The sequence below is a fragment of the Pseudorca crassidens genome, chromosome 8 (assembly GCF_039906515.1).
Source record: "Pseudorca crassidens isolate mPseCra1 chromosome 8, mPseCra1.hap1, whole genome shotgun sequence".
Classification (NCBI taxonomy): Eukaryota; Metazoa; Chordata; class Mammalia; order Artiodactyla; family Delphinidae; genus Pseudorca; species Pseudorca crassidens.
In genome coordinates, this window is record NC_090303.1 from 85,919,717 (window position 1) to 85,945,749 (window position 26,033).

General features: G+C 41.5%; 1 protein-coding gene and 1 long non-coding RNA gene across 16 annotated transcripts in view; one reads left to right on the forward strand and one right to left on the reverse strand.

Annotated features, from left to right (window-relative positions):
* The window catches only part of LOC137229317 (uncharacterized), a 60,580-nt gene extending 37,885 nt beyond the window's left edge, over window positions 1–22,695 (reverse strand). For all 6 annotated transcript variants that reach the window (XR_010945628.1, XR_010945625.1, XR_010945626.1 and 3 more), the window contains exon 1: window positions 22,557–22,695. This is a non-coding gene — a long non-coding RNA (uncharacterized lncRNA). The remainder of the gene's footprint in view (window positions 1–22,556) is intronic.
* The window catches only part of MKLN1 (muskelin 1), a 359,034-nt gene that overhangs the window by 149,874 nt on the left and 183,127 nt on the right, over window positions 1–26,033 (forward strand). The window contains exon 1 of one of the 10 annotated variants that reach the window (XM_067747029.1): window positions 22,620–22,953. The exons of 8 other annotated variants lie outside the window; for them this stretch is intronic. In XM_067747029.1, coding sequence (XP_067603130.1) covers window positions 22,620–22,953 — 334 coding nt within the window. Of the gene's footprint in view, window positions 1–22,619; window positions 22,954–26,033 lie in introns of those variants that run through there. One more of the 10 variants, XM_067747031.1, reaches the window with a different exon arrangement.

Genomic DNA, 26,033 nt, shown 5'->3' on the forward strand with positions numbered 1-26,033 from the left:
ATGACAACCCTACTTAACATAGCAATCCCCTCCTGTACACCCCTGCTTTATTTTTCTCATTAGCACTTACCTACTTTTAATACTCTGTACAATTTTCAAATTTATTTGTTTTTCACCTATCTCCCCCAAATTGAAGGTAAACAAGGGCAGAAATATTTATTTTATTCTTTGATGTATCCCAAATGCCTAGACCATTGCATGGGCCATAGCAGATGCTCAATACTATTTGTGGAATGAATGAATGCACTGTTTTCAAAAAGAAAGTTGAGCCTACATAGTTTGAAAATTGATTTGTAAATGATACTGATTTGTAAATAAGATTCCTATGCAAATGCAAAAGATCTCCCCCAAAGTTGTTCTCTTAAGTTGAATAGATATGATCTGCTTCCCACAATATTATTTAAGAAATTGTTTTTTTTTTCCCCAAAGATATTTAAAGGTAAACTTTAGCTGGAACTTAGGTAAAGCTATCTAATAAGTAATGAGCATATTCTGAATTAATAAAATTGATCAACTCCTCATTAATTGCTAGTGGACTCTGTGGCACAGTCATTTATCCAACATGACCTAGAAGTCATGGCCCATCATCAGGATATGGAAAGAAGAGAACTAATAAACACCTGCACTAGGTTAGATGAGCTGCTGGGTCAAATCTGTGAGTAAAGTATCATCAACCCCATAGTATAGATAAACAAACCAAGGCCTACAGAGGCCCCAGATCACATACCTAATAGGTGATAGAGCCAGCATTCAAACTATGAGCTTGCAAAATCCATGCTCTTTCTAGTATCTCACTTTGAACCTCAGATTTCTCATTTGTAATATGTAGTAACATTACTAAGGCACAGTTATTATGACAATGAAAATAACATATGTAAAGCAAGGCACTCAATAAATGACAGCTTTTAAAAATGGCTATACTTTGGGAATGATGATGAGAATTTTCCCATGGAGAACAATCACATAGCCTCTCCACGGAGAAAAATATGGGCCCCAATTTATTTGGACATCAGAAGTAGGTCCTATGGGATAGATTAGTGGGAGTAGCCACATTTTAAAAAAGAAGAATTTAAATTTTAATACAAGTTTAAATACTTACTGTACTTTTATCTGTTAAGAGTTGACTTTATGGGCTCTAATTAGCCAAATTTGAGACAATTCGATCACCAAAATATTGTTTGTATGGTTGTATAAAAATGATGGTTGTAAAAAAAGTCACACATTGAAAGTGATTTAAAAAGTGGGAGGGAGGAAAGAAGAGATAGGGGAGAAAAAGGAAAACAAAACCTTCATTACAGAAAAATGTCAGCTAATAAACATTGAATAAATGATGAGGCTTAAGAGAAACACTGTTGTACAATCCTCAGTGTAATAACTGATTCAATCAAGGACTATCAGTGGATGATAAAACCTTTTGGTGAAGGGTTGATGGGTGTCATTGGTTGAATTATGTTTCTCAAAAAATGGAGCCTCCCCCCCAGGCTCCCAGAATGTGATCTTATTTGGAAATAGGTTCATTGCAGATGTAATTAGTTAAGATGAGGTCATACTGCAGAAGGGTGGGATCCTAATCCAATATGACTGGTGTCCTTGTAAGAAGACAGTCATGTGAAGATACAGATACATATGGAGAATGCTATGTGACGATGGAGGCTGAATTGAAGTGCTGCAGCTACAAGCCAAGGAATGTCTGGGCTGACAGGAACTGGAAGAGGCAAGGAAGAATTCTCCCCTACGGTTTCAGAGGGAGCCTACCAACACATTGTTTTCATACTTCTAGTCTCCAGACTGTGAGAATAAATTCCTGTTGGTTTAAGCTAGCCAATTTGTGGGTACTGTGTTACAGCAGCCCTAGGAAACTAATACAATGGCAAGCAGGATAGACACAGTGCACCAAAGTATCACCTTGCATATATGAAAAATAGAGCTGTCCAAAGGAGAACTCTGTCAGTTACCACTTAATCGAGTATCAAACTTAACATCACTACCAGTGGGACAACCTGACGTATACACCCCCTGATATCATGCAATTAGAGGTACACAATATCAATTTGATAGTGCAACAGGCACATCCCTTGCAATGTGACTTTGCAGCAACTCCCATGAAGAGGTCGAGTTTCTTTCTCTACCACTTGAGTCTAGGCTGGCTTTGTTACCTTCTTTGGCCAACATAATGCCATTGAAGTGATAGAGTGCCAGTTCTAAGCCTCAAAAGAACTTGCACACTTCCACTGTCTTTCAGACCCTTGCCTCTTCCGTGAGAACAGGCCAGTGCTAGCCTGCTAAGTGTGACAGATGAATGGGGCTAGGCCCAGTCACCCCAGCTAAGGTCATCTTAGACCAGCAGCCCCCAGTCAATCTGTCAAATGCCTGCAGATCCATGAATGAGTGTAACCAAAATCAGCTGAACCCAGCCTAGCCCAGATCAGCTGAAATACCTATGCCACTGAGTTTGGGGGTGGGTTGCTATGCAGTAATAACTAACTGTTAAAATGATCTATGTTATATCCTTGCTAAATATGTTTAAATGGAAAACTAATCATGAGGAAAGAATCAGAAAAACCTAGAGTGTGGAACATTCTACGTTACAGCTGGTCTGAATACTACAAGTCAGTATCATGAAAAACAACAACAAAAAAGTGAGGAGACTTCTAGATAGATTAGAACAAGGGTTTTCAATCTCAGCACTAACTGACATTTTGGAATAAATACTTCTTTGTTGTGGGGGGTTGTCCTGTGTATTTTAGGATGTTTAGTAGCATCCCTGGCCTCTGTCCACTTGATGCCGGTAGCACTCATAGTTATGACAATCAAAAGTATCTCCAGGCATTGCTAAATGTCCACCTTGGGGCACTGGACTTGAGAGACAGAATCAAATGCAATGTATGGACCTTGTTAAGATCTTGGATCAAACAAAAAAAGATGTTTATAAAAGACATTTTGGATGATTATAAGAATTTGAATGTGGAATTAAATATATTGAATCATTAATTTTCCCAGATCTAAAAATAGTATTGCAGTTATGTAGGAGGATGCCTTTATCCTTAGGAGATGTACGCTTAATCTGAGTGAAACTTCATAAAGTATTGAACTTACTTTCAAATTCTTCAATGGATAAAAATGTATTTTTATAGAAAGAGATAAAGCAAAGGTGACAAAATGTTAACAATTTGTGAATCTAGTTGAAGAGTATAGGGGCATTTATTGTATCATTCTTTTAAGCTTTGTAGGTTTGAAATTTTTCTAAATAAAACGTTGGGGGTGAAAAGTGTTAGTCTCACCTCCACTGCCTGACTCTTTACTGACTTAATATGATACAAAGAGCAGGCTTGTTCTAAATGAATCTGGGTGCTCATTCTGTGTTGCCTGGACAATAAGTTAGCTCAAACCAGGGTATGAGGGGTTGAAGCTGAGGAAGGGGCTTCTCCTAGCCTGAGGAACTGTACACAAGCTCAGCTTCTCATGGGACCACTGGCTTCCTTTCTCTTGTGTAACATCCCATGGGACCAAAAGTCTAGGTGGTAGGCAGCTTGTGTGTGTTTCCCAGACAACTTTGGTAAAGAGCTGGCACCAAAATCCAGGCTGCCTGGTGCCAAGACAGTCTGGTTATTCCTTTCACTGTTAAGGCTACTCTCAAACTTGCTGTATACTAGAAGGAGACCAAAAGAGGGGCAGAATTCCCTTCTCTAGAAAACCATTCTGTAAGGCCAACAGGTCAGCCAGGGACACTAAGAGGAAGGGGTCTCTCAGCCCTCCCTTCTCTTAAAGACCTTGACTTTGTAAGTTTTTCCAAAGTAAAATCTAAATTTTTGAACCTGTACCTATGATGTAGTGAAATTCAAATCATGCCCTGCTGCATTAAAGTTTAGGCAACTGTAAAGAGACCAATCTTGTAAGAAAGCTAAAATTTAAAACATAGACAAAACTCAGAAACCAAAAAGGAAAATGCTGATAAATGCTTTAGTGTAAAACACTTAAAATTTTTTAATGGTAAAAACAAATATGACAACAACAACAAGAAAATACCATAAATTGAGCCAAAAGACAAATGGCACAGAAGAAAAAAATTAGTTGTAACCCAACAGAAAAAGTGTTTATTATATAAAGAGATCTTACAGTTTTACAAGGAAAAATATAAACAGAAAAAGGGCAAAGAATATGAACAGATATTTCATAAAGAAAATAAGAATGGCAAGAACTACTTGGAAAAAAATACAACTTCATTAGTGCTTAGAAAAATGCAAATCCTAACAATGTGATACCATTTTTATCTATCAGATTGACAAAAGGTTGAAAGTTTGATAAAACTCAGTTTTGACAAGGGTATAAGTGAACTTATACTGTTGACAGACATGGAACAACTATTTGGAGATTACAATTTGGCAACATCTAACCTGATTTTTAAATGTATATATATATATGTTGACCCAGCAATTTCATTTATAGGAATTTATCCTAAGATAGAGCCATACAAATTCCCAATGACACATATAAAGATGTTCATGGAAACAGTTTATAATAAAAAGTGGAAATGATTTAAATGTTCATCAATGGGGCAATGGTTAAATAAATTATGGCACATCCAATGATTAAAAGATCTTGGAAGATCTATATATGCTGACATGGAAATATTTCTGATATATTATTAAATGAATAAAGCAAGGTATAGGTGTTTAGGAAAAACTCACTCTTCCTCCTGTGTGTCTCTCCTTCACTCTCACACTACCACACTTACACCATTTCTGACACCAGATATGGGACTTTTCCCCAAACCAAGCAATTCTCTGTGACATCAGCTGGGTGTCCTACAATTTAATTCAATCTTGACACTATCTACCTGGACACTATCCCACAGGTTAAGGGCTCAGTCCCACAAGATTGCCCCCCCCACTTCAGATGCCAGTCTCAAGCAGTAGGTTCCCAGCTCACCCACAACTTCTGTCTGACTTGGCTACAAACTGGAAGGTCCCATGACTTCCTACCCCTTGGATTGAATTGTTTGCTAAAACAGCTCACAGAACTCAGAGAAACACTTAGTTTATCAGTTTATTACCTGATAAATTGCAATATAAAGGATACGGATGAACAGCCAGAAGAAGAGATACACAGGGCAAAGTCTGGGAGGGTCCGAGGGCAGGAGTGCTTCACCCTCCAATTACGTGGTTGTGTTCACCTATCTGGAAGCTCTCCGAACCCCATACTATTGGGATTTTTTTTTTTTTAACATCTTTATTGGGGTATAATTGTTTTACAATGGTGTGTTAGTTTCTGCTTTATAACAAAGTGAATCAGTTATACATATACATATGTTCCCATATGTCTTCCCTCTTGCGTCTCCCTCCCTCCCACCCTCCCTATCCCACCCCTCCAGGCTGTCACAAAGCACTGAGCCAATATCCCTGTGCCATGCAGCTGCTTCCCACTAGCTATCTACCTTACTACGTTTGTTAGTGTGTATATGTCCATGACTCTCTCTCGCCCTGTCACAGCTCACCCTTCCCCCTCCCCATATCCTCAAGTCCGTTCTCTAGTAGGTCTGCGTCTGTATTCCTGCCTTACCCCTAGGTTCTTCATGACATTTTTTTTTCTTAAATTCCATATATATGTGTTAGCATACGGTATTTGTCTTTTTCTTTCTGACTTACTTCACTCTGTATGACAGACTCTAGGTCTATCCACCTCATTACAAATAGCTCAATTTCCTTTCTTTTTATGGCTGAGTAATATTCCATTGTATATATGTGCCACATCTTCTTTATCCATTCATCCGATGATGGGCACTTAGGTTGTTTCCATCTCCGGGCTATTGTAAATAGAGCTGCAATGAACATTTTGGTACATGACTCCTTTTGAATTTTGTTTTTCTCAGGGTATATGCCCAGTAGTGGGATTGCTGGGTCATATGGTAGTTCTATTTGTAGTTTTTTAAGGAACCTCCATACTGTTCTCCATAGTGGCTGAACCAATTCACATTCCCACCAGCAGTGCAAGAGTGTTCCCTTTTCTCCACATCCTCTCCAACATTTATTGTTTCTAGATTTTTTGATGATAGCCATTCTGACTGGTGTGAGATGATATCTCATTGTAGGTTTGATTTGCATTTCTCTAATGATTAATGATGTTGAGCATTCTTTCATGTGTTTGTTGGCAGTCTGTATATCTTCTTTGGAGAAATGTCTATTTAGGTCTTCTGCCCATTTTTGGATTGGGTTGTTTGTTTTTTTGTTATTGAGCTGGATGAGCTGCTTGTAAATTTTGGAGATTAATCCTTTGTCGGTTGCTTCATTTGCAAATATTTTCTCCCATTCTGAGGGTTGTCTTTTGGTCTTGTTTATGGTTTCCTTTGCTGTGCAAAAGCTTTGAAGTTTCATTAGGTCCCATTTGTTTATTTTTGTTTTTATTTCCATTACTCTAGGAGGTGGGTCAGAAAGGATCTTGCTGTGATTTATGTCATAGAGTGTTCTGCCTATGTTTTCCTCTAAGAGTTTGATAGTTTCTGGCCTTACATTTAGGTCTTTAATCCATTTTGAGCTTATTTTTGTGTATGGTGTTAGGGAGTGATCTAATCTCATACTTTTACATGTACCTGTCCAGTTTTCCCAGCACCACTTATTGAAGAGGCTGTCCTTTCTCCACTGTACATTCCTGCCACCTTTATCAAAGATAAGGTGTCCATATGTGCGTGGGTTTATCTCTGGGCTTTCTATCCTGTTCCATTGATCTATCTTTCTGTTTTTGTGCCAGTACCATACTGTCTTGATTACTGTAGCTTTGTAGTATAGTCTGAAGTCAGGGAGCCTGATTCTTCCAGCTCCTTTTTTCGTTCTCAGGATTGCTTTGGCTATTCGGAGTCTTTTGTGTTTCCATAGAAATTGTGAAATTTTTTGTTCTAGTTCTGTGAAAAATGCCAGTGGTAGTTTGATAGGGATTGCATTGAATCTATAGATTGCTTTGGGTAGTAGAGTCATTTTCACAATGTCAATTCTTCCAATCCACGAACATGGTATATCTCTCCATCTATTTGTATCATCTTTAATTTCTTTCATCAGTGTCTTATAATTTTCTGCATACAGGTCTTTTGTCTCCTTAGGTAGGTTTATTCCTAGATATTTTATTCTTTTTGTTGCAATGGTAAATGGGAGTGTTTTCTTGATTTCATCCAGATTGTCCATTTTATTGGCATAGAGTTGCTTGTAGTAATCTCTCATGATCTTTTTTATTTCTGCAGTGTCAGTTGTTACCTCTCCTTTTTCATTTCTAATTCTATTGATTTGAGTCTTCTCCCTTTTTTTCTTGATGAGTCTGGCTAGTGGTTTATCTATTTTGTTTATCTTCTCAAAGAACCAGCTTTTAGTTTTATTGATCTTTGCTATTGTTTCCTTCATTTCTTTTTCATTTATTTCTGATCTGATTTTTATGATTTCTTTCCTTCTGCTAACTTTGGGGTTTTTTGTTCTTCTTTCTCTAATTGCTTGAGGTGCAAGGTTAGGTTGTTTATTCGAGATGTTTCCTGCTTCTTAAGGTGGGCTTGTATTGCTATAAACTTTCCCCTTAGAACTGCTTTTGCTGCATCCCATAGGTTTTGGGTCATTGTGTCTCCATTGTCATTTGTTTCTAGGTATTTTTTAATTTCCTCTTTGATTTCTTCAGTGATCACTTCATTATTAAGTAGTGTATTGTTTAGCCTCCATGTGTTTGTATTTTTTACAGATCTTTTCCTGTAATTGATATCTAGTCTCATGGCATTGTGGTCAGAAAAGATACTTGATACAATTTCAATTTTCTTAAATTTACCAAGGCTTGATTTGTGACCCAAGATATGATCTATCCTGGAGAATGTTCCATGAGCACTTGAGAAAAATGTGTATTCTGTTGTTTTTGGATGGAGTGTCCTATAAATATCAATTATGTCCATCTTGTTTAATGTATCATTTAAAGCTTGTGTTTCCTTATTTATTTTCATTTTGGATGATCTGTCCATGGGTGAAAGTGGGGTGTTTAAGTCCCCTACTATGAATGTGTTACTGTCGATTTCCCCTTTTATGGCTGTTAGTATTTGCCTTATGTATTGAGGTGCTCCTACGTTGGGTGCATAAATATTTACAACTGTTATATCTTCTTCTTGGATTGATCCCTTGATCATTATGTAGTGTCCTTTTTTGTCTCTTTTAATAGTCCTTATTTTAAAGTCTATTTTGTCTGATATGAGAATTGCTACTCCGGCTTTCTTTTGGTTTCCATTTGCATGGAATATCTTTTTCCATCCCCTTACTTTCAGTCTGTATGTGTCTCTAGGTCTGAAGTGGGTCTCTTGTAGACAGCATATATAAGGGTCTTGTTTTTGTATCCATTCAGCCAATCTGTGTCTTTTGGTGGGAGCATTTAGTCCATTTACATTTAAGGTAATTATCAATATGTATGTTCCCATTCCCATTTTCTAAGTTGTTTTGGGTTCGTTATTGTAAGTCTTTTCCTTCTCTTGTGTTTCTTGCCTTGAGAAGTTCCTTTAGCATTTGTTGTAAAGCTGGTTTGGTGGTGCTGAACTCTCTCAGCTTTTGCTTGTCTGTAAAGGTTTTAATTTCTCCATCAAATCTGAATGAGATCCTTGCTGCGTAGAGTAGTCTTGGCTGCAGGTTTTTCTCCTTCATCACTTTCAGTATGTCCTGCCACTCCCTTCTGGCTTGTAGGGTTTCTGCTGAGAGATCAGCTATTTTCCTTATGGGGATTCCCTTACGTGTTATTTGTTGTTTTTCCCTTGCTGCTTTTAATATGCTTTCTTTGTATTTAATTTTTGACAGTTTGATTAATATGTGTCTTGGCGTATTTCTCCTTGTATTTATCCTGTATGGGACTCTCTGTGCTTCCTGGACTTGATTAACTATTTCCTTTCCCATATTAGGGAAGTTTTCAACTATAATCTCTTCAAATATTTTCTCAGTCCCTTTCTTTTTATCTTCTTCTTCTGGAACCCCTATAATTCGAATGTTGGTGCGTTTAATGTTGTCCCAGAGGTCTCTGAGACTGTCCTCAGTTCTTTTCATTCTTTTTTCTTTATTCTGCTCTGCAGTAGTTATTTCCACTATTTTATCTTCCAGGTCACTTATCCGTTCTTCTGCCTCAGTTATTCTGCTATTTGGGATTTTTTTTTTTTTAAAGTTATTTATTTATTTATTTTTATTTTTGGCTGCGTTGGGGCTTTGCTGCTGTGCGTGGGGTTTCTCTAGTTGTGGCAAGCAGGGGCTACTCTTTGTTGCAGTGAGCGGGCTTCTGATTGTGGTGGCTTCTCTTGTTGCAGAGCACAGGCTCTAGGCACACAGGCTTCAGTAACTGTGGCACGTGGGCTCAGTAGTTGTGGTACGTGGGCTCTAGAGTGCAGGCTTCAGTAGTTGTGGCCCATGGGCTTAGTTGCTCCGCGGCATGTGGGATCTTCCCAGACCAGGGCTCGAACCCATGTCCCCTACATTGGCAGGCGGATTCTTAACCACTGTGCAATCAGGGAAGCCCCTGGGATTTTTATAGAGGCTTCATCACATAGACATGATCAATTATTAATACTACTGCTATTCCTTTTTCCCTCTCTGGAGAATGGGTGGTGGGGCTGAAAATTCCAAGCTTCTAATCCTGGCTTGGTCTTTCTGGGGCCAGCCCTCATCCAGGAGCCATCCAATAGCTCACCTCACTAGAACAAAAGAGGCTACAAACCCCCAGAAAATTCAAAGAGATTTAGGCACTCTGTGTCAGGAAGCAGGGTCAAAGACCAAATATTAGAACAAAAGATGCTCCCAGTGTTCTTATCACTTAGGCTTTACAAGGGTTTTAGGAGCTCTGTGCTGGAACTGTGGCACAGTTCAATGTATTTATTTTATATTATCTCACAATAGGACACTGTTTATTATATGATCTGCTTTGTGGAAAAATGGTGTATATATATATTATATATGCCTATGTGGAAAAAATACACAAGAAATAGTTAACAGTTTTTACGTTGGGATAAAAGTGGAAAGATTTTTCTTTCCATTTTAAGCCTTTTTGAAGTTCGAATTTATTTTCATTATGGTGGTGTTTTACTTTTACAATTAAAAAACTATACACAGATTGTGCCTTGAAACAACCTTTAAAATGTCAATCAGTGCGCCTTCTGATACTTCTGTAGAAAATATTTAAATTACTGAAACAGGATGAGGCCGTGTATAGGCAAGTTGATTTTAGCTGGGGATGCAAATATGCAAATAGTATTGAGCCACTGCAACTAGGTATATGAATTTTAGAACCTAGTTAGGCTGGATCAGAGCAGTTAGCAACTTTCTTAGGCAGTCTTGGGTCATTCACTTTTCTAAAATTGCTCAGGCCAAGCCATTAGCAAGACTCCTGTTGGAAAGCCACCGTAGCCAGCAAGAAAAAAACAATGTGACAGGAAATTTTTTCTCCCTCTCGCCTGAGTTTTTTCAGGAACGTAGAAGTTAAGCTATAAACATGACTCTAAAGTACTAGATATGGGGAAAATTTGCAAAGGCATTTGGATGATTCTTGCTCTTTATAAATGCTCCACATTCGCGTCTGGCTGAGTCTCTTTTTAAAACACCCCAGGTACTAATCTGAGAGGACAGCCTCTATCAGGGGAACATTTTCTGTTCCCAGTGAAGTGGCACATTCAGTTCCTGGTGCAGGCTCACTTAATTCCTATTAGTCATTTCATAGCTGTATCTTGGGAAGAGAAAAATCTCAAATACTTCTGGGTGATTTCACAAGTAAACTAAAAATAAAACCGTCCCTCTTTTCTCACAGTTCCCATTTATTTACAAATTTAAAGTCAATAAAACATGTCTACCTTTGTGGATATTTCTCTGCTGATGTACCTATCTGATTTCCGCTCTACTTGTGTGCCTAGATTTATTGCCGTAACATAGCAGGTGGATGCTGGGCCCATCCCCCCAGTTTGCCATTGAATTGATGGTGCAATTTTTTGTGTGTGTGGTTTATGACTCTAAGGTTGTTCTGGGACACTGCTTAAAAACACAGGTCACTACCGGGGCTTCCCTGGTGGCGCAGTGGTTGAGAGTCCACCTGCCGATGCAGGGGACACAGGTTCGTGCCCCGGTCCGGGAAGATCCCACATGCCGCGGAGCGGCTGGGCCCGTGAGCCATGGCCGCTGAGCCTGCGCGTACGAAGCCTGTGCTCCGCAACGGGAGGGGCCACAACAGTGAGAGGCCCAAGTACCGCAAAAAAAAAAACAACACAGGTCACTACCAAGTGAGACACTGGGTCTGATCAAGGTTTGTTTGTTATTTTCTAGGTTGTTTAAGGACATTAGATGAATGCTTAAATTTGTTATTGAACAGTTGCCATGAATACTGAAGATGCACATACAGGATTATTATTGTAGGTTGGTTTGTGACAGCTGGCCCTGATATAGTTACTTCCTCAAGAAGACACTTTGAACAATTATTTAAATGCCTCCCCTCTGCAATTATAATAATAATGATGATGATGATTTTGCAACTGAATATGCAATTCAGGATGCATACACTCAACTACTGTTTTTAGCTTGCTTTTCTTTCTACATTGATGTCAGCTGCTGTTGTCAGGATTACTGAAGAACAGAGAACCATTTTTCTATTGAGGGTCACCGAACTACAAGAAAAAAGTAATCTGGGGCCAACACAGGAAGTTATAAGAAAAATAATTATTATAGTTAGCATGTAAGGATTGCTAACCATGAGCAAGAAAATTTTTTCTCCTTGGAGGAAAAAAATATAGCATTTTCAGAACTTATCTGCTTTTAAAATTAACAAAATATCTTATTTAATAATTATAAATATCTGACAATGGTTTTGTTCTATAGCGTAGTCAACTAAGGAGCCAGAAGTGGGAAAGATGGTGAAATAGAGGAGAGAAGTATGTGTTGTGGGTAAGCGGGAGACAGTACAGAGTAAAAAAAATGGAATCAGATGGAGAAGGAACAGGAAGATGCAGAGGGCCAAGACAGATAAACAAGGGGTAAGAGGAATAAGACAGAAAGACAGTAATAAGGTGGGAGAACAGGTGAAGGAGATAGCTAGGCAGGAAGAGAGAGGAAGGGGAGGAGAAACATGAATAAACAAAGGGGACGACAGACTGAGAGTGTAGGGGTTTTGAAAAAAGCATTTAGATTTGTTTTTAAAATGAATGTGGGACCTCTAGAATGTGGCATTTATACCACCATCACCTGTTACCAATTCTCTTTGAAATGCTGATTCACTATTGTTCACAACTCTAAGCACTAAAATCATTTTAATTGTAGACCTGGTGGATAAGGTGGGAAAATTGAAATGGAAACGTTACAAAGTGGATGTCCAAGCTAGCTGCCATTGCAGTATCTGGTTTTTGGAGACTGACTTCTCAGGAGAAATTCCAAAGGGAGGAGAGAGCTCAGCTGTCAGTTATAGATAGCTTCTTGCCTGCCACTCTCCTAAGATTTAAGGGGAAAAAGTTCTCAACCATAGAAATGTGCTCATCAGAGAATCCCATTGTAAGGCTGGTTATTTTTTGGGCTACGAGAGCAGTGTCTCCAACAATAAATCAGATAAAATTAGGCCAAAGGCCAGAGGTTCTCAAACTTTGTACTATATATTTAGTAAGTGGCATTGCTAAAAATTGGTTGTGGAAGTTGGGGGAGAAGGAGATCATTTTGAACTTATTTGGAAATATACTGGAAGAAAATAAATCAAAATGATCAGCATGGTAAGAAAGTCTCTGTAAAAATTTACATTTGAGAAATACTTTGACCTGATTCCAACATCTGGTGTCTCTTTGAAGACAAACTTCAGTTGATATCCTCAGATGGATCTCAGATTGGGAACCAGGAGAAATAGTTTGCTTCTTTTATGCTCATTTGTTCTATGATATAGCTCAGTTCAGTCCCTTGTCCCGCTGGACATCCCTGTGCTCTCTTACTTTTTGGCTTGTTTGGGTTCTCTTTTCTAGTGTGGAGCCTAGAATTTGCTATCACCATGTTCTCCTATTTCTGTTATTCCCCAGTTCCCTCTGTCCAGTTCTCTTTGTTTCAGTAACACTGGAACTTATTTAACCTGCCCATCACCTATGCTAATATTCTTAAGGAGAAAAGGTAGGGACTTCCCTGGTGGCACAGTGGCAAAGAATCCACCTGCCAATGCAGGGGACACGGGTTCGAGCCCTGGTCCGGGAAGATCCCACATGCCGTGGAGCAACTAAGCCTGTGAGCCACAACTACTGAGCCTGCGCTCTAGAGCTCGCGAACCACAACTACTGAGCCCCCGCATGCCGCAACTATTGAAGCCTGTGTGCCTAGAGCCTGTGCTCCACAGCAAAGACAAGCCACCACTATGAGAAGCCCGTGCACCGCAACGAAGAGTAGCCCCTGCTCACCTCAACTAGAGAAAGCCGGCACGCAACAACAGACCCAACACAGCCAAAAATTAAATAAATAAATAAATGTATTTTAAAAAAGAAAAGGTAGAGGAAGCTGGACATCCCCAATCAGCCCCATCCTTTCATGCCAGGTAACATAGATATATTTCCATTTACAGTGTCCTTCTGGAGCCAAAGTTTTCTAACCTAGGAAGGGATTCTAATAGGATGACTTTCATGTGAAATAGAAAGAAAACCCACAGGAGCCAACGCCTTTAGACCTATGGGATTACCTCTAGATGATTCTACTATGTTCTGGAGATAGCTTTAATAAGGAAATATGGTATTTGGCCTTGGCCTTACAGAGATAATGCTACTGCTAACCACGACTATGACCATCATTATGACCTTATATTTTGTAGGCTAATTCTTTCTGAATGCTTTGTGGATTAACCTGTTTAATATCTGATTACTTGGTTATGAGCTCCTTAATAGCTAGGTGTATGCCAGCACCTGGCACATAGGAGGTGCCCAAGTGTTTACTGAATGGATGGATGAAAGTTTAAGCAGTACAGGCAATGAAAGTGAGAGCAGGCAGGATGAAGCAGGGGGAAAATGAGAGGAGCAAGTTCTGTCTCCTCCTTTACAAAGACCAGGTTGAGCCCCGACAGTGGTGATGGGACAAATGCACTGAAAGATTCTGACTTGATGAACCCCCTTAACTTCAAATGTTTCTACCCAGAGGGCTGGGATACTTCTTTTTTGAGCCACTTTCACTTTTCCCAAAAGGCCGTTTGGTTCCAAATACACTAGGAATCAGTGTTAATTGCTTTTTGGAATATTATTTTGTCAGCTTCGTTTAGATGTGGTAATTTGCAAAGCAACCCCCAGCAGTTGGCAGTTCATCCATAGCTGTGTGGTGTTCAGACATTTCCTGGGATTCCTGCCCACCGCCTAGGCAGCTGGCAGTGTTCGCCAGGATCTGTGCTCACCTGGGATTAACTTGGAACCAGTAGTGCTTTGTTGTGTCTGGGATTTTTAAAACTCTGAAAGGGTGAAGGCCCAACCATACTTAATCCAAAAAATGAAAGTATACTAACTCATAATTTAAAAACTAGCAGGTGCTTAAAGATCATCTAGTCCACATTTGGTGGAAGAGGAAATTGCAGCTCTGACAGATTCAATGACAAGGTCAGTTGCTGTTAGCTGGGAGGCCGGGTCTAGAATCTGTATTCTTTGTGTGGCACCAAACTGTGAGCTGGAGTCCTCTGGATTTATGCCTGTGTGGATGTAAGTGTTTAAGTTACTATTTGTTTCTTTCTGAAGCTCTTTTCCCTGACCAGAGACTTCCGGGTCCTCCTTCACACACGCTTCAAGGTCACAGCCCAGACCAAAGTGTTTACAAAAAAACTAGGCACTTATGAGAGGATTCATTGCCAGTTCCTGCACTCCCTGTGCCCTGGCTTCAACCAAGCTCAGCAAACCAAGGGAAGGATAAAGTGGTCTCTGGAACCAGGAATTTCTAGGTTTGGATGCCAACAGGCAAAAGGATGAATTCTGATTTCTCCAGCAAGCTGAGGCTGCTGCTGCCACCTTCTGGGGGAAGACAGGCCAGAGCTTCATACCTGAAGCTAGTCTCAGTGTTCACCTGAGGAATAGTGTGAGGAATAAATGTCTGTTGTTTAAACTGCCCAGTTTATGATATTTTTGTTAGAGCGGCCCAAGTTGACTAAGACACAAATTGGTATGTAGGAGTGGCGGTGCTGCTGTAACAAACACCTAAAACTATGGAAGCAGCCTTGGAACTGGGTAACGGGCAGAGGCGGAAGCTTTCTGAGGTGCCTGCTAGACAAAGTCCGTATTGCTATGAAGGGACTCCTAGAGGCAATTCTGGTGAGATCTCAGAAAGAGGAGAGCTGGAGAGACTGCTTCCATCTTCTCAGAAAATAAAAATAACCATGAACAGAATGTTGGTAGAAATATGGACAGTAAAGGCCATTTTGGTCTCAGACAGAAAAGAGGAACATGTTATTGGAAACTGGAGGCAAGATGATTCTTGTTATAAAGTGTTGAAAACTTGGCTGAATTATGTTCATGTTCTAGCATTTTGTGGAAGGTAAGAACTTGCAAGTGATGAAACTGTATATCTAGCTGAGGAGATTCCTAAGCAAAGTGTTGAAGGAGCTGTTTGGTTCCTCCTGACTGCTTGCATAGCAAAATGTAAGAAGAGAGAAATGAATTGATGATGGAACTGTTGAGCAAAAAGAAACCAGAACTTAAAGATTTGGAAAATTCTCAGCCTGTCCATACTACTAAAAATGAGAAAGCATGACTGACGGACTTCTTGGATTTTACATAGAGCTATTCAGTTGGCACATAAGCTATTCTTCAAGACAAGGAAAGAATGACCCTGAAGGCAACTCAGAAATCAGGGTTTCAAAAGGTGAGGTGTGTGGGGAGGAATCACCTCAGTTTCAACAGGCCAGACAGCCTCCAACCAAAGTCTTGGGAGTGAGGCTACCTGGAGCCTACAAGGTGTGACCACCGCCTGGCGGAGCCCTGGGTGGGTGTGTCTCTGGCCTGGCAGAGCTCCTGGGGCAGGACTACTCCAGGGGCGTCCAGAAGGCAGAGCATAATGCCAAAGGGATTATTCTCTAGCCTTAAGATCTCATGGAGTTTCCTTTGCTAGGTTTTAGACTTGCTTGGGACTCATTATTCCTTCCTTCTTTCCTCTTTCTCCCTTTCGAAATGGGAATGTCTATCCTAGTCTGTTTGGTTTCACAGGTTCATAGCTAGAGAGGAATTTTGCCTCAGAATGAGTCTCACTCAAATCTGATTTAGATGAGACTAGACTTTAGAGTTGATGCTGGAATAAGTTAAGACATTTGGGGCTGCTGGGATGGAATGGGTTAGGGTTAGTATGTATGTATTTTGTATGTATTTTTTCTGTGAGGACATGCATTTTGGGGTCCAGGGGTGAAAGTACAAGCTGGCTGTCTACAAACAAGGAAGAAGGCCCTCACCAGATACCAAATCTACTGATGTCTTGATCTTGGACTTCCCAGCCTCCAGAACTGTGAGAAAGAAATGTGTGTGGTTTAAGCCACCCAGTCTATGGTATTTTTGTTAAAACAGCCTAAACTGACTAAGACAGTGAGTGAGAAGAAATTCAGGAGGAACTAAGAGATTCAATTCAGGAAATATTTCTGGAGTATTTACTATGTGCTAGTTATAGAGGATTTAAAGAAGAATGATGTAGGTATAGACCTAAAAAGTTTCCATTAATTACGTTACGGGAAAAAGTGACTGAGAATTAGGTACTTAGGTTCTAGATTCAGATCTGCAAACAGCCCAGTTGTACAAATGACCTTAGATGTGACATCGGACATATTTGGATATTAGTTTCTTCATCTGTTGCATAATAATATTGTGAAGGGAAATTCTTTTTACAGCAGAACTTGCCTAGGACATAGCACATTGAGTACTGCGTTGTGCTTCAACTCTCCTAACCAGCTGTAAGTTGTTAAAGAAACCATGAACTTTGTATGATCCTTTGAATGAGCTAAGGCAAGACCCTTACAGGACCTACCTGAGGACTTTTTTTTCCTGACCAATGAAGTATGGGGCTTGTTTTAAGCAATCATATACAAAGCTGTGGATATATTCCAGCCTATTTAGAGTATTTGTTTAATCTTTAATTAGTGTAACACGCCATGATACCCCTTCCTAAAAATTAAAAACACCTTCATTTCTCCCGCAGTCAATTGGTATGTTCCTTTGCCTGGAAATAAATAAAATCGGCTGGATTTGCTTTGCTTTTTAACTATTGTTTGACCATATCTTATATTTGAATAGCACTTTGCAGTTTACTAAGTCTCTTCCCACCTGAGAGGAATGGGATGCAATCCAACAGGATGGGCTTTTGAAACGGAGAGATTCTGGCTCTGTTACTGACTAGCTATACTGCCTTGGATAAGTTACTGTAACAGTTAGGGTCCCAGCTGGAAACAGATGGCATTCTCAAATTGGGCAATTTGAGAGGTTTAATAAAGGGACTATTTCTAAAGATATGAGAACATACTGGGAAACCACAGGGAGCAGGGAAGGGAGTGGTTACTGGAACCCAGAACCAGAGAGAGTAGTGTGGAGAGGCCACTTGGGAGGACTTGTGACCTTTGGTTGAAAGAGCCAGTCAACCCACTGTGTATACAGGCAGGGAGTCTGAGGAAGGGATACCCCAACCTCACGCTCTTCCCTCCCATGTATCTGGAGGGACAAAACAAAGATAACAAACAATTATTTAACCATTCTGAGTCTTATTTTTCTCATTTGTGAAAAAGGGAATAATAATATTTCTCTCTCAGAGTTTTTGTGAGAGCTAAATGAGAACTTAGAGCAGACGAGCTAGGCCCTCTTCCTTCACTTGATCTTCAAAACCCCACTGTGAAGTAGACAGATTTTATTAAAACCACTTTACAGCTGTAGAAAATGAGACGCTGAGAAGTTAAGTGACTTTCCCAAGGTCTCATAGCTAGAAAAGTATCAGAACTGGGACTGCAAACAAGATTTTTGAGTATACTCTGGGTTTCTTTCCCTAGACTGTTCTGTACCCCTTGATCCCCTTCTGCAGAAGGCTGCCACAGATGGTTTCTTCTTTCTAGAGCTGCCATACCCAGAGCTACGCTGACTCTGCTGTTTAGAGGAAAACTGATTGGCCCAGGAATCAGTGCTTAAGCCAAAAAAAAAAAAAAAAGCACTGATTGGTTATATATGAAGAAGGTCAAATGCCTATGAGGTGGTTTGATTTAAGTCTCTGACCAATATAGATCCCCATATCAGATGCTTGACAATCCACCTGGATATCTATTAGGTATCCCCTATATACCACACTGAAGTCGGAATTCTTGATTTCTTCTACCTCAAAACTGTTCTAACCCCAAATCTTCTCCTTTTAATAAAAGCATCACTAGCTACTCAGTGGTGCAAACACAAAACCCAAGAGTTATCCTTAATTCTTTCCATTTCCTCCTGCCTTCCCTCCCTCATCAGCAAGTCTAGCTGACTTTACTTCCAAATACAGCCCAATTCAACCATTCCTCTCCATCTCCTGTTAGTACAAGCCACCATCATTTCTTGCCTTGCTTAACCTCCTGTAGAGTCTCATCCCTTCCACTCTTACCTCTCTGCAACCCATTTTCTGTTTTGCAGAGTGATCTTTACAAAATGTAAAATGGATCACGCTACTCCTTAGCTTGAATCCTCGCACAAGTCTCCCCTTCACATTTCCATGTCACGACTCCTTACCATGACTGTTAGGGCCCTACTTGTTCTGACTCCAGTCTCTCTCTTCATCACTACGCTCCCACCGCACTCTCTTCTTTCTTTTCTTTAACAACCCCTTCCCTGCCTCAGGCCCATTGCACTTGCTTATTCTCTCTTCCCAGAATGTTTTTTGTCCAGCCTTTGCATGGTTGGCACTTTTTCACTGCACAGGCGCAAATATTACCTTCTTAGAGACACTTTCCTTTACCATCCAATATTACTCCAGTGTAGTCTCTTCCTAGCACCTAAAATGCACAGACTAAAATTATCTAGTTGACTTATTATATTTATTATATGTTGCCCTGCCAGAATGTAAGCTCCCTGAAAGCAGGGCCCTTGTCTGGCTTTTCTGTTTGTCCCTGCCTCCCTAGCATCCAGAACAGGGCCTGGCATATCACAACCTCTCAATAAATCTTTTATTGCAGGAAAAGATAGTGAATGGGGACAAACCGAATATAATCAGTTACTCTCTCTGGGAAGTGTTTACTATGAGAAGCATGTTGAGACATCATCAGAGAGTAAAAGACGGTTTCTTTTAGATGACAAGATAACTGGATTACTAGAGCTGTTGATCCCTGAAAAATGATGATCCATTGTCCAGTTCTCCATGAGGCCATCAATATAGTAATGTAGGGGAACTAGAGAGATTAAATGGCTGCTGACAGTCTCCAGACCTTCCCCATGTATCCTTACAATAAACCCCATAGACGAATGCAATGCCCCAGAGGCAGTGGAGGTAAATGTGTACCTGTAGGAGATCTGAGGTACGGCAGACTCCTGAAGATTTTAAAATTTCTTTAGTCTTCTATTTTATCTTAACATTTATACAAATTTGGGGTTCAGTATCATAATATATCTACGAATTTAAAGCATTTGTATGTTAACATATCTATCTGTATTTATGTTAACATACGAATGCTTTAAATTATTTTACCATTTGTAAAATCTGTGCTGCAGGAAAGCCACGCTTTCCGGGGTCTTTACATTCTCTGTGGCAATCATACCTCAGGGATACATTTTTGTAGTCTGAGAAGTTCTGGCATTTTTTTTCCTTTGCAACCCAAGTACTCTTTTAGCACAATTAATTCATTCTTCAGTAAATACTTATTGAACATCCACCATATGCAAGACACTCTAAAAGGACTAAGGATACAACTGTGAACAAGATATGCATGACTCCTACCTTCATGGGAGTTACAGTTTAGGGAGAGAGAATGAGAAAAAAAGAGGAAATAAAAATATATTGTGGGACTTCCCTGGTGGCACAGTGGTTAAGAATCTGCCTGCCAATGCAGGGGACACGGGTTTAAGCCCTGGTCTGGGAAGATCCCAAATGCTGCGGAGCAACTAAGCCCATGCACCACAACTACTGAGCCTGCGCTCTAGAGCCCACGAGCCACAACTACTGAGCCTGTGCTCTAGAGCCCGTGAGCCACAACCACTGAGCCTGTGCTCCAGAGCCCGCGAGCCACAACTACTGAGCCTGTGCTCTAGAGCCCGTGAGCCACAACCACTGAGCCTGTGCTCCAGAGCCCGCGAGCCACAACTACTGAGCCTGTGCTCTAGAGCCTGCGAGCCACAAATACTGAGCACGCGTGTTGCAGCTACTGAAGCCCATGCACCTAGAGCCCGTGTTCCGCAACAGGAGAAGCCACCGCGAGGAGAAGCCCACGCACCGCAACAAAGAATAGCCCCCAATGGCCGCAACTGGAGAAAGCCTGCACGCAGCAACAGACCCAATGCAGCCAAAAATAAATAAAATCTAAAAAAAAAAAAAAAAAAATTAAAAAACATATATTGTGATGTTTGCTAAGATAAGGAAGGAAACTCAGGGTGACAAAATGTAAAAAAAAAGGCACCTAACCCCGAAATAGGTGATGAGGACTGATTTTCCAGAATGAAATAATCTGAAAAACAAGCAGAAGTTAGCCAGGTGAAGAATGGGGGAGAGTATTCCTGGCTTGGTTTACACTAAGCCCTGGAGACCAGAGAGAGCACAGAATTTACAGGAGCCAATTCAGTGTGTTAGTTTAGTGTGCCTGGGGTAGGGAGTGCAGAGGAGAAAGAGAAGAGAAAAGCTAGAGAGTTAATCAAGGCAGGATATGAAAGGCCTATGCTAAGGACTTTCAGTGTTACCCAAAGGGAATAGAAAGTCACTGAAAGTCTGAGAGAGTCATCTTAGGAAGAACTGACTTATGTGTTTTTTTAAAAAAGATCATTCAGGGACCATAACTCTGTGTCTGGAAAAGAACAAGGACTCACTTACATTCGGGTAAGAGGTATAATTAGCAAATTTGGAGCCCCAAACTAATTGAACTGAGTCACCATCTTAATCTTTTCCCCTTAAAAGTATCTCTTTCCCCCCCAACTAACCACTAATCATCTTTGGAACTAATCAACCTTCTCTGGCCTCTTCACTGTCTCTGGACTCCTAACTTCATTGCTGGGATTATAGCATTCCCTCAAGGAACAAATACTTTCCCAGTATGCTGCAACACACAAAGCACATGTGATTTTAAAGGCTAACATATTGTGGCCTTTCTATTTGGCATTCTCCATCTGATATGCTAGTGGAGGCTACTACTAAGTTTTTCTCTGTGGAAACAGGAAGTCAGGAAAGGATTTGAGGAAGTTTGGGCAGGTTAATGATTATAATGGGAAAAGAATACAATTATAGTACTGAAGTGTTTCAACTCACTTGGTCATTCACTAAAAAACCCTTTGCTTGAGTTTTTCCGTTGGTCAGGTGGAGATGAAGATGCTGTGCAGGCTTCCAGGGGTAGAACCACTTAGACAGTGAGAGAAGGGTACTTTGGTAATGCAGTGGCTAAGCCAAGGAATAAACATGCACAACGCTGACCTACAGGTATTTGATGGGAACATTATCTAAAGCTGCTAGATATTTAGAGCAAGTGTTCATTTTTAGATAAGGAGCTGGTATGATGCCCATATAGCATTCAGAGCACATGGGCTGTTATTCCCTCTGTGGTCATTTTCTTGAAACTATCTCTTTTTTTTTAAAATAATATTCTTTTTTCTTTTTTTAAACCCCACATTTGTTTATTTATTTATTTTTGGCTGTGTTGGGTCTTCGTTTCTGTGCGAGGGCTTTCTCTAGTTGTGGCAAGCGGGGGCCACTCTTCATCGCGGTGCACAGGCCCCTCACTATCGCGGCCTCTCTTGTTGCGGAGCACAGGCTCCAGACGCGCAGGCTCAGTAGTTGCGGCTCACGGGCCTAGATGCTCCGCGGCATGTGGGATCCTCCCAGACCAGGGCTCGAACCCGTGTCCCCTGCACTAGCAGGCAGACTCTCAACCACTGCGCCACCAGGGAAACCTGAAACTCTCTGTCTCTTGCTCTTTCAGAATTTGGGGGCTAAATATCTGTTGGTTAAAAATAGGTAGATTTACCAGCTGTAAGAATGACGACACCCAGCTTCCCAACTCCTTTAGGATTTTTCTGGTCTGTGGGTGAATGTCATTCCTGAGCAAACCAATCGCGCGAGATGGGTATGAGAGAGCTCTCAACAAATGCTTACAACGAAGGGCATCCCAGACTGAAAACTGAACAGGATGAGAGGACACACAAGCATTTCCTTTTCCTGTCTCCATGTGACTCTGGAACGGTGGGGGGGGGGGGGGGGGGACACAAGACGTTTAAAACCAGGACAACTCCAGAAGGAAAGGCCATTAGCTATTCCACTGCAATTCCCTTCAATGCTGTTTCCTTACAGAATTTAGAAACTGGAGAGAGCAGTGGTTTCCAAAGTCTCAAAGGCGTCCCTTCTCCAACTTCTTCTCATTTTCCCTTCCTGTCCCATAACTACAATTTATTTTTTTCATAATGTTTTTGGCTTTCCCCTTACCTCAGCTTTCAAGAAAAGTCATTTGAGACATTCCTCTCCAAGCCCCACTGGAGAGCCCCTCAGATGCTCACACTCCAGTCCCAGTTTCCGCCAGTCAGTCTTTCAGGAGGGCTCAGCGGCGGAGACCCCCAGAGTGAATCGCCGACCCGCGCGCGACTTATCGCTTCACGCAGGGGTAACGACGCGAGACCGGGAGAGCTGACGGCCCAGGCGGGCCGCGGCTCCTTTAAAAGCAGGCCCCGCCCCTCCCTCTCCCGGCGCGGCTGGCGGTCGGCGGCGGGCGCTACGGTGCTGACAAGATGGCGGCTGGCGGGGCTGTCTCTGCGACGCCCGAGTGCCGGCTTCTGCCCTACGCGCTACACAAGTGGAGCTCTTTCTCCTCCACCTACCTTCCTGAGTAAGTGCTTGGCCCTGGGCTCGGGCTGCCCTACTCCTCGGCGTAAGCACGGCTGGGCCAGGGGGGCTGTGGAGGGCAACCGCGTCGAGAGGCCCAGGCGGGGCCTGGTGAGGGGGACGCGCGGCCTCCGGAGTCTCAGTCCAGCAGCCGAGAGCGTTGCCCGCCCCCGCCTCCGGGAGGGGTTAGGATCCAGAGTGCGAGATGGAAGGGTGGAAGGGTAAGGTGTGTGGCGGGGCCGAGGCGCGTAGGACAACGGGGAGCCAGGTGATGCGGCGGCCGGGTTTGGGGGTTGAGAAGGGCTTGGGGGCGGGCGGCTCATGAAGGTGGAGCAGGAGTTGGGGCTTTCGGGACCGGACGGCGGGCAAAATGGTGAGGATGTCTAAGGGCGTCCTAGGTGGTGGGAGACGGGGGACGGTTAAGTCGATTGCTGCCGGGACAAAGTGTAAAGCTGAGAAGAGTGACTGTTCCTGGGGGAGGGGGTGGTGGTCATTAAAAGCGATTAGGTCCAGGGGAGTGGTAAAAGTCACCGACGGCTGAAGAGTTGTGGAACCTATCTGTGCAAGTGGGGAGACGTTGTAGGATTTGCGGAGGGTATCTTTTCCGGCTGGTAGTTCTGAAAAAGAGAGTGGGCAGGAGGGACATTACAGAGGAGTTCCTCTGTATGATGGCTCAGAGCATGGATTTACGTAGACCCAGACCAGTTTCCCAGCCCAGAAACTCAGATATAGACAGAAAAGTATGACTTTAATGAATTTGACTTCCAACACTCGTTTGGTCTGGATCCCCAATTTAGGTGTTGAAAAGAGTTCCAGTGCGTTACAGAAAAACCGTGCGTTTTTCTGTAGCAGATTGCTTCTGAAATGCTGACAGTACTTTCATTCAGTATTTGCTTATGTCTGAGAGAAGGAGCAGATCGAACTCCGCTTTTGCATACTGATAGAGATGGCTTAGTAAAGTTTTAAGATCTGTGCAGACCCTGAAAAAAAGTGCTAGCTGTCCCCCGGACCGTCATTTTACAAGTCCAGGAATGATTTTATGAACAAAACAAGTTACAAATAATATATTTTTGTTACTGAACAAAGTGACTAGATATGTGACGCATACTCAAAAGTCTTCCACTTATATTTCAAAAAGTCTTCACATTTTCTCCAATTTGATTTCTCTGGTCAAATCAGTCAAATCTAAAATTGGAGCTGTGATTAGGAGAATCTAACTCTCTTGACTGCCGGCCCATTGTCCTATTCTCCAGGTCAAGGGTTGGCAATCAGGCCTTCAGTAGGATGTGGTTCAGTGAGGGGTGCCAGGTGACCTGTGACCTAATCTGGCCTGTGTGGCCTGTTGATGGCTGCTGTATGGCTGTGTCCCTGATTGATGCTGGCATCCAGCTTTTAATGTGAGAGTGAACCAGGTAAACATTCTAGCCCTCAGCTGGAGTTGAAATGTGGCCCTAGGTACTTGACTTCTGATTTTCAGGGCTTAACAAATTGAGTCTGAAGGTAATCAGAATTTTTCTATACCCAGGTTAGGATCACAGATAGTTGGGAACTGGAAGGGCATTGTTTGATCTAATAACTCTGGAGATATTTTCCTGGTCTTAAGTTAGACTACTTCCAGGGTTTCACTTCTTAAATTTCTGTCGTAGGGGTGAGACTTGGATATCACAAGTCCCATCCGAGTTATGAATAAAAAAGAAAAAGTACATTTCAGGCAGGAAATGATTTAGTGGGATGGCGACTTTACTTTTTTTTTTTTAACATCTTTATCGGAATATAATTGCTTTACAATGTTGTGTTAGTTTCTGCTGTATAACAAACTGAATCAGCTATATGTATACATGTATCCCCATATCTCCTCCCTCTTGCGTCTCCCTCCCACCCTCCCTATCCCACCCCTCTAGGTGGTCACAAAGCACCGAACTGATCTCCCTGTGCTATGTGGCTGCTTCCCACTAGCTATCTATTTTACATTTGGTAGTGTATATGTGTCAGTGCTACTCTCTCACTTCGTCCCAGCTTACCCTTCCGCCTCCCAGTGTCCTCCATTGACAGATGAATGGATAAAGAAGATGTGGCACATATATACAGTGGAATATTACTTGGCCATAAAAAGAAACGAAATTGAGTTATTTGTAGTGAGGTGGATGGACCTAGAGTCTGTCATACAGAGTGGAGTAAGTCAGAAAGAGAAAAACAAATACCATATGCTAACACATATATATGGAATCTAAAAAAAAAAAAAAAAGGTTCTGATGAACATAGGGGCAGGACAGGAATAAAGAGGCAGCTTTACTTTGACTTATGTCTCATTATCCTGGCGCTAGATTTGAAGTGGGCAGCATTCTAGTTTTGGAGTTAGAAGGCAGCCGTTTGAAATAGGAGAAATCTGTTGTTATGGTTTTCTCAAATATATTTGTAAACTAGCATTTAGTGCATATTTAACTCTCAAACACTTTCATATACAGTGTTTTTAGTCTTTATAATATTCTGTTGACTTATCCAGTATAGTTTTTATTTTAAAGCACTAAACTATTATAATAGAGGAGTAATCTGAACTTTTTCTTTGAAGGAGTATAGTTGAGTATTATGGAGCTTGAGTTTGAGAGTTTTGTGTCTGCTGGATTGGTGTGTGCCATGCCTGGACTTCTAATTGCAAGTAAGGATGGCACTGAACTTCTATTAGCAAGTGAGGATGTTATAACTTTGTATAATAGGAAGTGTGAGAAAGGGATTGACTTTACTTACTTTTGCCCTAAAATCCTAACAGCAATTGCTCTATCTTTACTGGCAGTGACAGTCATGTTAAAGTACTTTTTTTTTTTTTTTCTTTAAATTTATTTTTGGCTGCATTTGGCTCTTTGTTGCTGCGCGCGGGCTTTCTCTAGTTGAGCCGAGCGGGGGCTATGCTTCTTTGCGGTGCGCGGGCTTCTCATTGTGGTGGCTTCTCTTGCTGTGGAGCACAGGCTCAAGGCATGCGGGCTTCAGTAGTTGTGGCACAAGGGCCTAGTTGCTCCACAGCATGTGGGATCTTCCAGGACCAGGGATCAAACCAGTGTCCCCAGCATTGGCAGGCGGATTCTTAAC